The sequence below is a fragment of the Buceros rhinoceros genome, unplaced genomic scaffold (genome assembly GCF_000710305.1).
Source record: "Buceros rhinoceros silvestris isolate BGI_N320 unplaced genomic scaffold, ASM71030v1 scaffold29487, whole genome shotgun sequence".
Taxonomy (NCBI): domain Eukaryota; kingdom Metazoa; phylum Chordata; class Aves; order Bucerotiformes; family Bucerotidae; genus Buceros; species Buceros rhinoceros.
The window spans coordinates 2,743-16,748 of record NW_010422045.1 but is presented as its reverse complement, the minus strand read 5'-3'; the positions used below and the strand labels follow the sequence as shown (position 1 = coordinate 16,748).

The 14,006-nt window shown below is 44.5% G+C and overlaps 1 protein-coding gene across 1 annotated transcript in view; it reads left to right on the top strand.

Annotated features, from left to right (window-relative positions):
• The first annotated feature begins 576 nt into the window (after positions 1 to 576).
• Positions 577 to 14,006, top strand: part of LOC104496753 (kelch-like protein 20) — a 15,599-nt gene continuing 2,169 nt past the window's right edge. The window contains exons 1-4 of the mRNA XM_010139916.1: positions 577 to 641; positions 7,774 to 8,347; positions 12,634 to 12,792; positions 13,913 to 14,004. Coding sequence (XP_010138218.1) covers positions 619 to 641; positions 7,774 to 8,347; positions 12,634 to 12,792; positions 13,913 to 14,004 — 848 coding nt within the window. The 5' untranslated portion in view covers positions 577 to 618. The remainder of the gene's footprint in view (positions 642 to 7,773; positions 8,348 to 12,633; positions 12,793 to 13,912; positions 14,005 to 14,006) is intronic.

Below are 14,006 nucleotides of genomic sequence, written 5' to 3'. Positions count from 1 at the left end.
ACGAGCATCAGGCAGCATCATTAATCTCTGCAGATGCACCAGTATTAGCATCCCTCTTACCTCTGGGGCACACACTTATCTTCAATTTCCAGACACAAGTTTTATCTTCTGTGAAATTCTCGCTCTGCAGTGTAGCTGTTGAGCAGCGCTGTGCTGTTTACGAGGTGCCAGCCCACCTTAGATCTCTGCTGAATGATGAGGGAGAGATACCTCCTGGCACTGAGCAAGGAGTGAGAGTGAGCACCTTGTTACTTGAGACATTTTTTCCTTTGACAGAACAGATTTGAGGCAGATAGTTTACGGACTTTACGATGTGTGTGTCTCATTTGCCTAAAGAATCATTATGCAGTTGTGGTGAAATTACTTTTAATGGTGATTATGTTTTCTTCTGCTTTATTCGCTGCAATCCAGGCATCGTTAATCTAGGCTGTGAATTTTATAGCTGGATCAGAGCTTGAAGGCGCATTATTAGTACACGGACGTGGTCCGTTCTGTTGTCTAGAGCCAGACTGAAGAGAGGAAAGAAGGTTTTCTTGCTTCATAACATCACTCATTTCTTTTTTTTTTTCTTTTAGATCAGGTCTTGAAGCATAGGGTGAAGGTTTCTCTTCACGGTGCATGGACGGAAAGCAAATGCGCAGGTAAGATAAGAAAAGAAATTGTCTTGCTCTTATCCAAATATGGTAAATCATGTGAGTTTGTTTCATAAGTATCTGGGCCATAAAATGTTCTTTGTTTTTGGTTTTTTTTTTAAAGGCTTGGAGAATTAGGGTAGGAGAATTAGAATATTAAGTGCTACAGATGAATGCTTTCTTAAATGTGTTTAGTTTTCAATATTCACGAGACCAGGTGACTTTAAAGGAAAGTGCTGTTAGGAAGACTGTGGAAACTGAGTTCTAATTCTCCATCCCCCTTCCCTACTTCCCCCATTTACTATCATATTTGAAATGCAGCATTTCTTTAGTTAGGTATTCAAATTGTCTGAAATAAACCACCTGGGAGTGAATTTGAACTTGATTTCTAAGGGGCAATGTTTTTCCCCTGAACTAAAGCAGTTTAGTCCCTTTGATCAGGTGAGGTCTTGGGCGAAGAGGAGATTTCCTTTTCTAATTACAGATGCCAGCTGTCTCAGCTCTAACGAGCTGACAATGCAGCTGAAGTTTAATTCAGGGGCGTTCTGCTGTGGTTATGTCAGAAATGTTATATAGAGAGAAAAGTGTCACGGTAAATCAGCTCAGTGACAGGCAAACGGGACTGACTGCTACTTGTAGAGGCTTTTCACTATGTGATGGCAATCCCGTGGCAAATTTAACAGCAGAAACATTTCTGTGTGCGATACAGGCTGCATGGAAGCAAAGTTTTCTGAAGTTCTACACCTCTAAATGAAGTAATGAAAACCCATGCAAATTGCTCGATCTGTCTGTGTTCTTTAGGTTGTCGAAAGTAGGGACATTTTATTATGGATTGTTCTGTAAACAGTCCTGTGAGAAAGGACTTTTAGCTGAAAATTAATATGCAGAGCATTTCTAGCTACAGTGTTTGCAGATGCTATTAGCCTGGGTTCTGTGCTGTGGAAGGAGGTAAGAAGTAAAGTCCTTTAAACCCTTGAAGAGTGAGACTGTTGTTTAATTAAACGAACCCCTCAAGCGCAACAAAGAAAGACTGTGCTGCTGCTCCAGTTAAGCTGATGGCTAAACGTTGCAGGGAGATGATACGGGCATCACTGGGGCTATGCGTTGTTCGGGATTTTTGCCAAGATAAATGTGGTTCAGGCAATGAGGAACTGTGTGTGACTTCCATAGTGAGTTCCTTTTTCTCCAAGACACATTAAGTAGCAGACGGGCTCTTCCATCTTGATCTTCTACAACTGAGAGTGTTTAAATCTTAACCCATGTGGAAACCACAGCTCTTCGCGCTCTTATCTGGTGCGCGAGCTTGGCTAGAGTTCTTGTTTTCTCTCTATTTTTTGTGTTCCTAATGGAAAAATTGAGGTTCTAAATTTATGTCTGCTGTTTTCTGCGAAGTTTCTGTGTCTTCTGTGGGTTTGTAGCCTTGGACTCGCTGTCGTGGGAGTTCTGTCCGGGTAGTTTTAGTGGTGGCCACAGCACAGGACTGAAGAAGTAGAGGTTTTCTTTGTGATGGTCCTGCCACTTTTTTTTTTTTTAATTTTATTTGGATAATGGATGCACATCAGACCTTGCAGTACCTTTTGTTTTCCCTCTCTCTCTGGCAAGGTAGAGCACAGCTAACATGTTTGACATATTTTCAGGGCTTTACTTTTGAACTAATCGTCCCGCTGATCTCTGTGCTGGGATGTGTTGTATTGCCACAGCGTAGCCTGACGGTTCTACCGTGAGCTGCGATCTTCAGTTCTCGAATACGCCTGAGTGTTTTAAAAGTGTCTGTGTGGATCGTTAAAATTTCTTTTTGTTATTCTACTGTGCGTCTTAGCAGAAAATGATGAAAGGTTCCTGACTGGGTTGCAGGCGCACAGATCTTCCTGTGAAATCCAGCTAAGCAGATGGCAGAGCACTTCTTTTATCCTTTTACTCCAGGCTCTGCAGCCATTTAACAGCACATCCAAGAATCCTGTTAGATTCTGCAAGAAGAGGGGAGTGAGTCTTGGTCAGTACTGTATTAGTAAAGGTGGTGAGCTGGAACCAAATGTGTACAGCATTCAGAGGATGGAAGTGCAATTTGAACAGAAAAGGAATTGCAGCTATTCCTGTCAAGATTAGAGGGGAGAAGATGCATTGATGTTCAAACAGGATCTGTCTCACCTTAGAAACGAAGTGATAGCTGGGACAGGCGGTTCTGTCTCACTGTCAGGGAGCAGCAAGAGGATGTTGTTTTTGCTGAAGGTAAAAGCAATGCAGAGGGGGCCTCTCCAGTGGAGGGCATAGCCCCGCAGTACCCCAGCAAGGAGGGCAGAGCAGATCTGATGAGCAGGGTCAGTCAGGAGTCTGGTACTGAACGGTGAGGAAGGGCTGAGGTCAAGCCAGAAGACAACTCAGCAGGTCAGTGAGGTGCAGAGGTGCCTTTAACTTGGCTCACACCAGGCCTGAGGGCTTAAGCAGCACCCAAGCAAAGCAGGGAGGCCCTCCCAACTCTTTCTCACCCAGCTCTTTTTTCCTGGCAGGTTACAGCAGTGTGGTATCAGAGCTGGCTCGAGCATAGGCAGCCAGACCCCGCTGAGGGGCAGGTGAGGTCCTTGCTCTTGCACTCCGAAGTTAACCAGTTGCTTGGATGTAGTGCTTGCCCAAGACAAACTGCAAAAGGCTTGGGAAGGTTTTGGAAATCTCCAGTAATGACCTCATGTTTCAGAGTATGGACATCCTCGTTTTTGAAACTGAGTTTTCTGGGCTTGGTCAGTGAAAGTCAAACTAGACGATGTAAATAGGGACATAAGCACCGTGCTGTTCTCCTTTTGAGTAATGGAAAATAAAACTGCACTCACATTTATCTGCTTGTTTGCATAACTCAACCTCACTGAGAACCTAAACCTTGCTGGCTAGATGAGAAAAGTGGTGTTTTTGCTAATAACCAGATTTCTGGCTAATTCCTGGAGTGTTGATTACCACAATAAAGCATTTCCATTTACTTAGCTGGCAGTGTTGTGGTGGTCACTTCTCTTGCTGAATGGGTGGGCTAATTCAAAGATCTTTCTTGTAGTAGCTCTGTAACGAGCATAGGAAAAGCTTTCTTTGTGTATGTGTTACATTCAAAGCAAGGCATTGACATTGGTTTGGTTTGATATTTTCTTTTGCTACTGAAATCTGCTAGAGCAGCGTGTGACTTTGTATTTCAGTGCATGTTTTCAGCCTGAGAATTTTGTGTTTCATAGGCCTTAGGTCAGCCTGTTGTTTTCTGCTGACTTGTGTTAATGCTTGCTTGTAATCTCATGCTAAAACATACATTATCTTAAAAAAAAAATGCAGGGCACTCTGACTTGAAAGTTATGGAGCTCTGTGGCAGCATGGGAGAGAGTTTTTCATAGCTACATGCTATTAGATACTCCTGAGCTTGGGAGAAGCTGCTGTAAGCTCTAAGGATGGATGTCTCCTAGATGCCTGTGTTAATAAAGTTTGGGGAACTGGCCTAGCTGAATGAAATGGAGGCAGAGCAGCCTGTTTATTTAGCTGACTGTTAGCGTTGCAGGCTGCCTGTGTTCCCATTTGTACTTTTCAGCAGTGTGCTACAAAACCCGATCCTTCGTCAGCCCTTTCTTAATCGCATTGTGTTTGCTGATTTCCCCAGTCCTGCATTTTGATGGAAGCTAATCCCAGAATATCTGCGTAGCTGAGCGGAGTCTTTTATCCTTGCATGCGCATTTCCTCTCCAATCCTCAGCGCTTCTTAATCACCCTGAGTATTCAGGAGCAGCTCTTAGCTTCGCGGGGTAGGGGGGAGGCAGCTAGCCTGCCATGTGAGAATCAAGTGCTGCCTTCTGTCTTTCACACCTCTCAGCTACTGACTCATCATTTCATTCTCTATGCATATATATGCATAATGCACTTAAATTATTATCCTCGTGGAGACACATGCTATCCGACAGTGTCTTTTTAATTCACGCTTCTGTGCCAGTGTATAGCAGCAGCCCAGTGCTTAACATCAAGCGTCTGGTTTGATCCAGTATGGAAAATCCCAAGCCTGTTGATCATTAGCTTCTGCATTACCCTGAGAGAAGTTATGGATGAATCAGGAGTGTTAATTTGATTATTACTCTTTTTTCTGTCCATTCGATTTTCTTTAATCGTTAACCAGCACTTTCTCTCCTAGAGGAAGGAGGCTGGACACAACGCGGGCACTCAGATAATCGCTGCTGGGAACAATGCAGGAAGGCCTCCAGTTCTCACTAAGCAGGCTCCTTTTCAGTTGGTTAAAGACATGTTCAGCAATCTCACTTGGGCAGAAAAATCCTGTTCTATCCTGGCTAGGAAGGACTAGGACTGCTGCCTAAATGTGGCCAAGTAATCACGTGGTGTAACATGGTCCACCCCGTTGCTCGGTGTCAACAGAGAGTCTTGGGTGGTGGGACTGACGAGGGACGCTGTATTCCTTGTGGCAGCACAGCCTTGATCTGATCTTTTTGTACTTGGAATCTGTGCCAGTCCATCAAGACATCTTTGAGATCTGCTCTTGGGCTGCTTTTAGCAGGAGCTGGCTTTGAGGAAAGCCTACAGGTGTAACAGAGGGGTTCTGCTTCCCAAAAGAAGTCCCGTCTGGGACGTGGGCCATCTCCTGCGATCTGTGGTTACATGAAATGGGTTTTTATTTGGAGAATGCGTGTTCTGTGCTTAGATGCTTGGACCGACAGCCTGGCCAAGGAAAACTGTCCAGAATTATTATGGTAGCGTGTGTCTTAATAGGGCTCTTATTTTTCCTTTTTTCCCCTGGGGTTGACATAGCTCTAAACCCTTAATGCACAATAAAATCCGTTTGCCTTGCTTAGCAAGAGCTGGGCTCTGCAGGGGGATTGTTGTCACCACCTTTCCCCACCTCTTGGTAGAGGGATTAAATTACCCTCTGGCCTTAGCTGCTAAGGACTATGAAGGTAAGCCAATTAGATGAATTAATCTTTAGCTGAGGTTTCTTGGGGTTTTTGTAGGGGTACCGTTAAACACTGCTTGCGTATGCTGCTGCAAGGAGAGCTTAGCTGTGTCTTTCGTGAGGAACTTGGCAGATCTTTGAATATGGTTGTCAAACCCCCCAGGGTGAATTTGGGTTGTGAGGGACAGGAGTGGGTGGAGGAGAGCGAGAGGCAGTGTAACAGCAGAAGGATTTGTCAGAGGTGTCAGAAAAGGAGAACAGTGATGGATGTAAAAAAGATGGAGCAGGGATAAAAAAAACCAAGGCATTTAAGGTGCAGAGGCTGAACAGGAGCAAGCAAAACCCAGAGGGGAGACCCAGCTGGATCTGTGTAACTAAGATAGGAGGAAGAGGTAATGGTCTGAAACATCTGAATGTGATGATCAAGGACAGGGTGTGGAGGGAATGGGAAAACAGGCTAGAGATGCAAGTGAATAATTCGAACTGCTGCAGAGACTGGTTTCCCTGTGGTTGGCAAGTGCGTTTGACATAATAACGAGAGGAGAATATGTGAGTTGTGGACTTTTTTTTTTTAATTCTTTCCTTCAAGCATGCTGCAAAATACGTTGAGCAATGGCAAAGTGGAGTTAGATTTCTCTTTAACTCTTCATATGCATGAAGCGAGGTGGTGACAGCTCACAAATGCCAGTAGAGCAGAGAAGCTGGCAATGGACAGCATGTATATGGTCTGGCAGTAGACCTCCAACAGCCAGTGCGCTCACTGGGTAGATAGTTCATAACCATCAGGATGCTGATATTCTGCTCACTGTGCTTTAATTGCTCCAACCGATGGTTTTCCTTTCAAGTGGGAAGAGGCAGTAATTTCCTCTATTTCCCTAGGAGTTATGTCTCTGGTCCTGGTACATCTTTTTAAGTAATTGTGCATCTGATAGGTGGCAGAAATTCCCATGTGCTGGGAACATGGTGTCTCAGTTATGTGTGCACTGATCTTATTTAGTGTGATTGCTGAAAATAGAGTTGGGTTTAACTCTTCCTGTTTGCACTGATTGCAGTCGTAACGTGATACTGAAGCCCGGGGTGTAGACAGGCATCTCTGCAAAGCGAGGTATGAGATGTAGCATCTTGGTTCATCCCTGCAGAGCTGCAGAAGGGCTGGGGGCAATGCTGCATCCCTGTTCTCCCAAGCTAGTAGCATACATGGCACAAAGCATAATCCACCAGCATTGTGCTGCCATGCAGAGGCGTGTGGCACTTAAGCTGTGGCAGAGGGATAGAGGAAAGGTGCCTGAAGTTTGTGAAGAAGGACAGCAAATAGCTAGAATGTTGCACACGGAGCTGGGAAGAGAGGGTATTTTTCCTACTCTATGCCAGAAGCTTGCTTTGTATATTCTCAGGTGGTTCTTCGTCTCTAAAATTACAATATTTTATTTTCTTCCTTTTTTGTTAGGCTGATAGTCATTGGTACTTTGATTGTTTTGGCCTTTTCTTGATTGGTCTGATGACCCTGATTGCCTTCTGCAGTTCTTAGTCTGCCGTTCTTGGGAAAGATTAACCTTATTTTGAAATGTGTCAGGGAAGGTGGATTGAGTCAGAAGCCTCCATAATTGAAAAATAACTGAAGAGGTGTTGATTAAATGGTTATTCTGTGAACCTAAAAGATACTCAAGGTAGGCTGCAGGCCATTTCAACTTATTGAAGTCTGTGTGACAGCTTAGGATGTTCGAATATCACAGTGATGAGCAACCCCAACAAAAATGTAGGCAGAAGAAGAGAGAAGTTTGGTTAAATTGTGCAGCTGGAATTCTTTGCAGTGGAAATCGTCTCCATCTCTGTCGAAGAAAACTCAAGTGACAATGGGCAAGTCAGCTAATCTGCCCTGCTTTGAGTCACTCTCTGCAAAATGGGGATAATGCTCCTGTACCGTATGATGAGGTTTGGTTAATAAATATGTATGCATAGCTGGATGTTACAGTGGTGTGTCACAGAAAGCATATAAAACCAGATATAAATACAAGCCTGTTGCAAGCTGGTGTTTGTTTACTTGTAGATACACTGTGGTTTCAGATGGACGCCTCTGTCGTGATCACGTGCTTGTTTCCACGTTCCAGCATGGAGCTATGGGCACGGCTGTTTTGGCGCTCATAATCAGTGCGGGCTCTGGAGCTTTGGCTGACAGCTGGTGGTAGTTGATGATGGTCCTGTCTTATGGCTTCCTCCGCTACAGGTGTGCCAGTACTCGACCAGGAGAGACCGGAATGGACGTGACCAGCCGTTGCACCCTCGGAGATCCTAACAAACTGCCAGAAGGGGTGCCGCAGCCTGCTCGCATGCCCTACATCTCTGACAAGCACCCCCGACAAACTTTGGAAGTCATCAACCTTCTCCGGAAGCACCGGGAGTTGTGCGATGTGGTGCTAGTAGTTGGTGCAAAGAAGATCTATGCCCACCGGGTGATTCTGTCAGCCTGCAGCCCTTACTTCCGAGCCATGTTCACTGGGGAGCTGGCAGAGTCTCGGCAGACGGAAGTAGTGATCAGAGACATTGACGAAAGGGCCATGGAACTGCTGATTGACTTCGCCTACACCTCTCAGATCACTGTGGAGGAGGGAAATGTCCAGACCTTGCTGCCAGCTGCTTGCCTTCTCCAACTGGCCGAGATCCAGGAGGCCTGCTGCGAGTTCCTTAAGAGACAGTTGGACCCTTCCAATTGCCTCGGCATCCGAGCTTTTGCTGACACTCACTCGTGCCGTGAACTGCTGAGGATTGCCGACAAGTTCACACAGCACAACTTCCAGGAGGTAAGAAGCCAGTATGCTGGAGTCATGGTGTAAAATGTGTGAACGTGTCCTGTGAGAGCTTTGAGCAACTTCTCATTTGTGCTTCTTTCCAAATCCTGTCTTTACATCTTCGGTGTGCCCTAATATTGATGGGTGCCAGCTGTTAGGTGGGGAAAAAAGAAGGTACTTGTAGGACTGTGTTGTGCTGGTGGTTTGTATGTGTTCCATAACATTTCTTCTCTTAAGGAGTGCTATGTGGAAGACAAGGTCACAGGTATAGTTGGAGTTTGGCATTGAATCTGATGTGGCTGCACAGTGGTGTGACATTGCGCTTCTTCAGAGATTTTTCTGGATTCCGGAGGGGAGACAGGACAATACATCAACAGAACCAAAAAAAGGACAACCAAAGTCAGGACAATACATCAACAGAACCAAAAAAATGGATGTTGAGTTTAGGGTTTGGACAAGTGGGTCTCTGGGGGAGCATACAGTGGAGTCTTCAGCTCCCTTCCTGTAGCAGGACTAGGATTTTGCATGTATTATTCATCAGCAGTTGTTTGAAAGGAATGCAGAGGTGTGATTTTTGTAGCTGACCTTTATAAAGGTCTGAAGTCTCTCATCCTTTGTCAATTCAGCCTAGATTATTTTTGGGAAAAAAAGTGCTAGCAGCTGGTTCAGTGAAGGATCAGCATAATAATTAAGGATTCTGTGAGCAGTGGGCTGAGAAGAGTGGGTCTTTACTTAACTACTACAGCCAGGTGTGGAAAGGAGCCCAACACTCTTAAGTAGGTGCCTTTCCTGAGACCCGGTTGGAAGGGCAAGAATTTGCTTATATGTTTTGGAAGCAGCTGCTCTCTAGGATTGTGCTCAGTGTGAAGGTCTGTGCCCCTACTAGAGAAATTCTTCTCTTGCCTCTTCCAGCAACTGCACTCTTCCACCCCTGGGACCAGGTAGCTGCAGAGAAATCTCCTCTTCCCACCTGCTCCTCAGATCCTTTCCAAAGGGAGTGACTCCAGTATTGACTCCTCATGATAATTCAGTTTTCCCAGAGAAGTGGCTGTATTTAAGTGCTGTGATTGATTGCAGCTTGATGACTCTTCTTCACACACACTCCTCCCTCCCCTCCCTGCCCCCCGCAGCAAACAGATTGAAATTGTGTTAGTTTCAGTCAGGTAGTACTTAAAAATATGAGCAGAAGCAAATACTATTGAACTTGACCATCAGACACATTGAAGACAATGTTTGGCATCAATCTGACCCATGATATCAGTTTACTGTAAAAATTACAATTAAATACGTCTTTCCTGACCATGAAAACTTGAAAATAGAAATTGCTGTTTAAGATGAGAGCCTGTTTTTTTGTAGTGCTTGGTGATTTCCCAAAAGCCCTACAACTTAACTGGCCATTTCACGTGCTCTGTGCTTGCTTTCTACTTCCTCTCTTCTGCATTTTTGGGGGGGGCTCAGGATAGTAACCAGATGGTCCTTTATTTTCGTGCTTGGTTGTTTTAATTAGAACTGTGCTGCTCTTGTTCTTACAGGAGCAGGACACACAAGTGTCCAAACTTTTCAACAGCATAACAATTTTGTTTTAAAATGTTTTAGCATTAAGACATGCAGCAGGCTGTGAAGAGCTGCTTGTTAGAGGGTTCTTCTCTTTTGCAGCCCCGCAAGGACAGCTTCCTGTCTTCCTTATCCCTGTTAAACCACACAAAGGCAAACGTTTTGGGCTTGAGAAAGCTCCTCCTCAGGGATGATGCAAATTATAATTGATTCAACTGAATCCTGGCCTCTGGAAAACGATTGCTTAGATTAGAGCACTATTGCTTTGGCCTGGGCAGGTTTTGGTGTGCCTTTCAAGTGCCCTGGGAGTTTTGCAGCTCTCCATCCTTAAGGATCAGTTCTTTTGCTTCCATGGTTTCTCCACCGACAGTCACAGTGGTGCTGCTTGTTGGGACTGTATTCTGTTCTGCCGTTGTTTTCCATTAGGAGAGTGGACGGGTGATCCCTGGTGGAGACCAGGGACTTGGCTACTTAATCGCCCTCCACTGTGGAGGCTGGGAACGGATGATAAATGTGCCTTCCTCTGCAGAGGCTGTATGGTCATCGTTCCTCCCAGGTGGCAAAAGAAAGGCGAGATGGGAATTTCCTGAAGGACAATGTAAAATATTCAGCACTAGGCATCGAGCCAGCTCATGCAGTTACTTTGAATGCAGTTTGAATTGCTTTGTGTCCTCTGCTGTACTAACCTCTAGTTCGATTAATTTTTTTCATGTATTGCTGCATTACATCATTAACTCCTTGGTAAAATATTTTTTCCAAGTTTTCCATTCCCCTCAATTTAATTTGTTGCCTAAACCCCCTAGTGAATCTTGTGCTTGTAATGGTTCTGTTAACAACTCCACTGTACAAGAACAGCCTTCGTACTTTTTCATTTGGTCTCTGACATCTGAGTGAAGAGAAAAAATACACTTAAGGATGAACAACTTGTACTTGGTATGAACAGACAAAAATTGCACTCCCTGGTGTATACTCTGCATTTATTCCCTATACTTGTAAAAGCAGCAATGCACATGAATGCTGCAGAGGAAATGAAGCACATTCGTTCTTGGTTAGGAAGTCACTCCAATAGACCAGTAATATTAGGCAGCTAATTATTAGTGTCCTGATAATTAAGCCAAAATAAACCAAAGCTTTTTAAATAATCATTTGTTTTACTATGTAAACGAACAAGTTGTGTAGTGGTAATAACGTGGTTTGCAGAAGTGCTTCCAGTACTTCAAGTTTATTGAGGCCGTCGATGCAGCTGGATTTTCTGAGGGTGGAAGGGAGGATCTGGATGACCATCTTTAACTCTTAGATTTCCAGATCCTCTGTTTTCAGAGTCCGAGGCTGCGTTTGCAAACTGTCAGGGTGAAGTTTAGATGCAGACTGGTCTATGTAGAAGGGAGGGAGACTATGGAAAAATGCTGATAAAGATCTTTAATGACCAACCCAGTTCTTACGGTAAGGCTGAAGAAGTGTGTGGGCTAACCTTGTGGCTCTTGCTGCTCCTGAAAGCCCACAGGATCCAAGAACAGAGTCTGGTATCTAATCTTGTCAGTTGTGTTCTTTTTGAACAGTATTTTTTGGGAATTTTTGCATACTCATTCAGTGCTCTTAAGTAATTTCTTTACATAATTAAAAGGTCAGCACAGCTGACTGCAGTCAAGGTGGTTGTGTTAAAGTATTTTTCTTCATGCTGCAAATCACAAAATAAGTTATGGAATTCTGGATTGGTCACATATGATGAGGACAAGGCAATACTTGGTTGTTTTCTATCAGTGAATCTCTTGGAGATGTCAGGCCAGGAATGCTTGTAGAAAAGCCAAGCTGGCAGGTATCAATGAAACCATTTCTGCAGTTCTCTTGATTCTTGCATCTTTCCCATCTCCTGGTATCAGCGCCGAAGAGATGCTTGTGTGTGAGCTCTGTAACGTCTCCAGGCAGCCGCAGGCTGATTCACGTGTGCTGTGTGGTGTGAGCCATTCTCCAGTGGCAGCTAAAGCCCCCTGAGAAACACGGCCACTGTCTTGGGTTCTGAAGGAATTAACGTGTTTGCAGATCGTCAGTGGCTTGAATTCCACAAGAGATCAGTCCTTGGGCCTTTGGAGGCTCTGATTCCCTCTGAAGCGCATCTGGACTTGTGCATCCTCTATGCATATATTTAGAGCGAATGAAAGAGAGAGGATCAAATGCGTTCATCTCCCGATCCTGAAATATTTTCTGTTCTGCCACAGAACAGTGTTCAGGAAGACTTTGCATGTTCTCTACGGTGTCTCTGGTAACTGGTTTCTGAGACTATTATTTTTGTGCTCTGTTTTGGATTTCTTGTGAATAGACCCTCTATTCTGATACCACTTTTTAGTCATGTATTTGTCACCTATGCAACGTTTTTATTTCTGCTTTATATATTAGACACAGCAAAGGAGACTGATTTTGAAGAATAACTTTGGTTTTCCTGAATTTTGAAACCTGAGCAGTGTGTTCTGTGTTTTAACCCTTTCAAGTGTCCTACAAAATGTGTGAACTTCTCTTTCACTTGTGTCCCCATCTAAAAGTGCCTTTGTTGTGTTGCGAGGGACTGCATTCTCCTCTGTGCAGCAAAACTTCCACTTTTTCATGTCAAAACCGACGGGTATTTGGATCAATCCAGTAGACTCTTAATTGAAGTGAGCTGTATTCCCTTTAGAGCTGCGCTGGAGTGGCGGAAGACTCTGATGCTTTGGCCTCTGTCCTTACTTTCTCTCTTCCTTCCATCTAACCAGGTAATGGAGAGTGAAGAGTTCATGCTGCTTCCTGCCAATCAGCTCATAGACATCATATCAAGTGACGAGTTGAATGTGCGCAGCGAAGAGCAGGTGTTCAATGCAGTGATGGCCTGGGTGAAGTACAGCATTCAGGAAAGGAGACCCCAGCTGCCCCAGGTAATCTTCAGCAGAGGAACGTTTGAGACTTTGAGCTTTACGCAGGGGAAGAGCAACGAGGGCTGATAGGGTGGTGCCACAGGAGTGTCACAGTTCTGAATGCAGGCCAAGCCACGGAGTGTCGCTCTGATTTCCATCTGTGTTAGTGGCTTGCACTTTCCCTTCATCCAGGCTAGAAGGTGCACTGTCTAGAGCCTTCAATAGGGGCTTTGTTGAAGTGTTTCCAGGCAGGACTTGCCAAACTAAATCACTGCAGCTGTCTGTCCAGAAGAACCTGCCTACATTGCTTTGAGTCTTGTATAAAAAACACAGTGGGTAAGAAAAAGCTGGTCTCCATTTGTGGTGTATCTTCAAGCTCTGCTGTTTGATTTATGCCTCCGCCCTCACGATTTTAGACTGGAGCTTGTCAGAGTGGTTTTGTTGAAATAGGATGCTTCATCTAAGCCAAGCCGTTTGACAGAGCAGTACCCATTCTGACAGGGCTGTCAGGCCGAAAGCCTCTGAAGTCTCGGGCTCTCTGATCAAACGAGGTGAGAGTCTGCCTGCCTCGCTGTTTGTGCTTTGGAAACAGACATCAAATGCAACTTTATTTACAGGAAAGCTTTTGAAAATGGTTTTAAATAAACAAACCAAACTAGAAAAACTTGCTTTTCTCACAGTAGCTCTTAAAGCTCTTGTAACTGTTTGCCTTTTTAGGCCCCTCTGTCTATACCTGTTTGTGCCTTTAAATTCCGACAGTTATGAAGGGCACGTTATTTGTTCTTGTTTATTTACTGCACAATACTGCTCGCATTTAAGAGAGCTAAATGGGCGATAAAACTTCTAACTAAACTGCTGTTCCAGACAGGTATATTGACATCTGTAATTTTGTAAAGGTTTTCAGTTGTGACGGTGTTTTCAGCTGTTCATGGATCCAGTGGATTGTTCCCTTTCAAGGACTGATTTTCCACTCGGTCTCTAAATTGACATATTGAAAAGGCAAAGGTGCTGTAAGATGAGCTGCATTTAACTGACGCGCCAGGGTTTGGATAGGTGAATAGAGGAATTAACTCGTGATCAAAATTCGTTTTTCCATTTGCATCTCTCTGGTTTACCATGTACGTTCTGGTTTGTGTTTTAGGTCCTGCAGCATGTCCGTCTGCCGCTGCTGAGCCCCAAGTTTCTTGTGGGTACAGTGGGTTCTGACCCGCTGATTAAGAGTGATGAGGAATGCC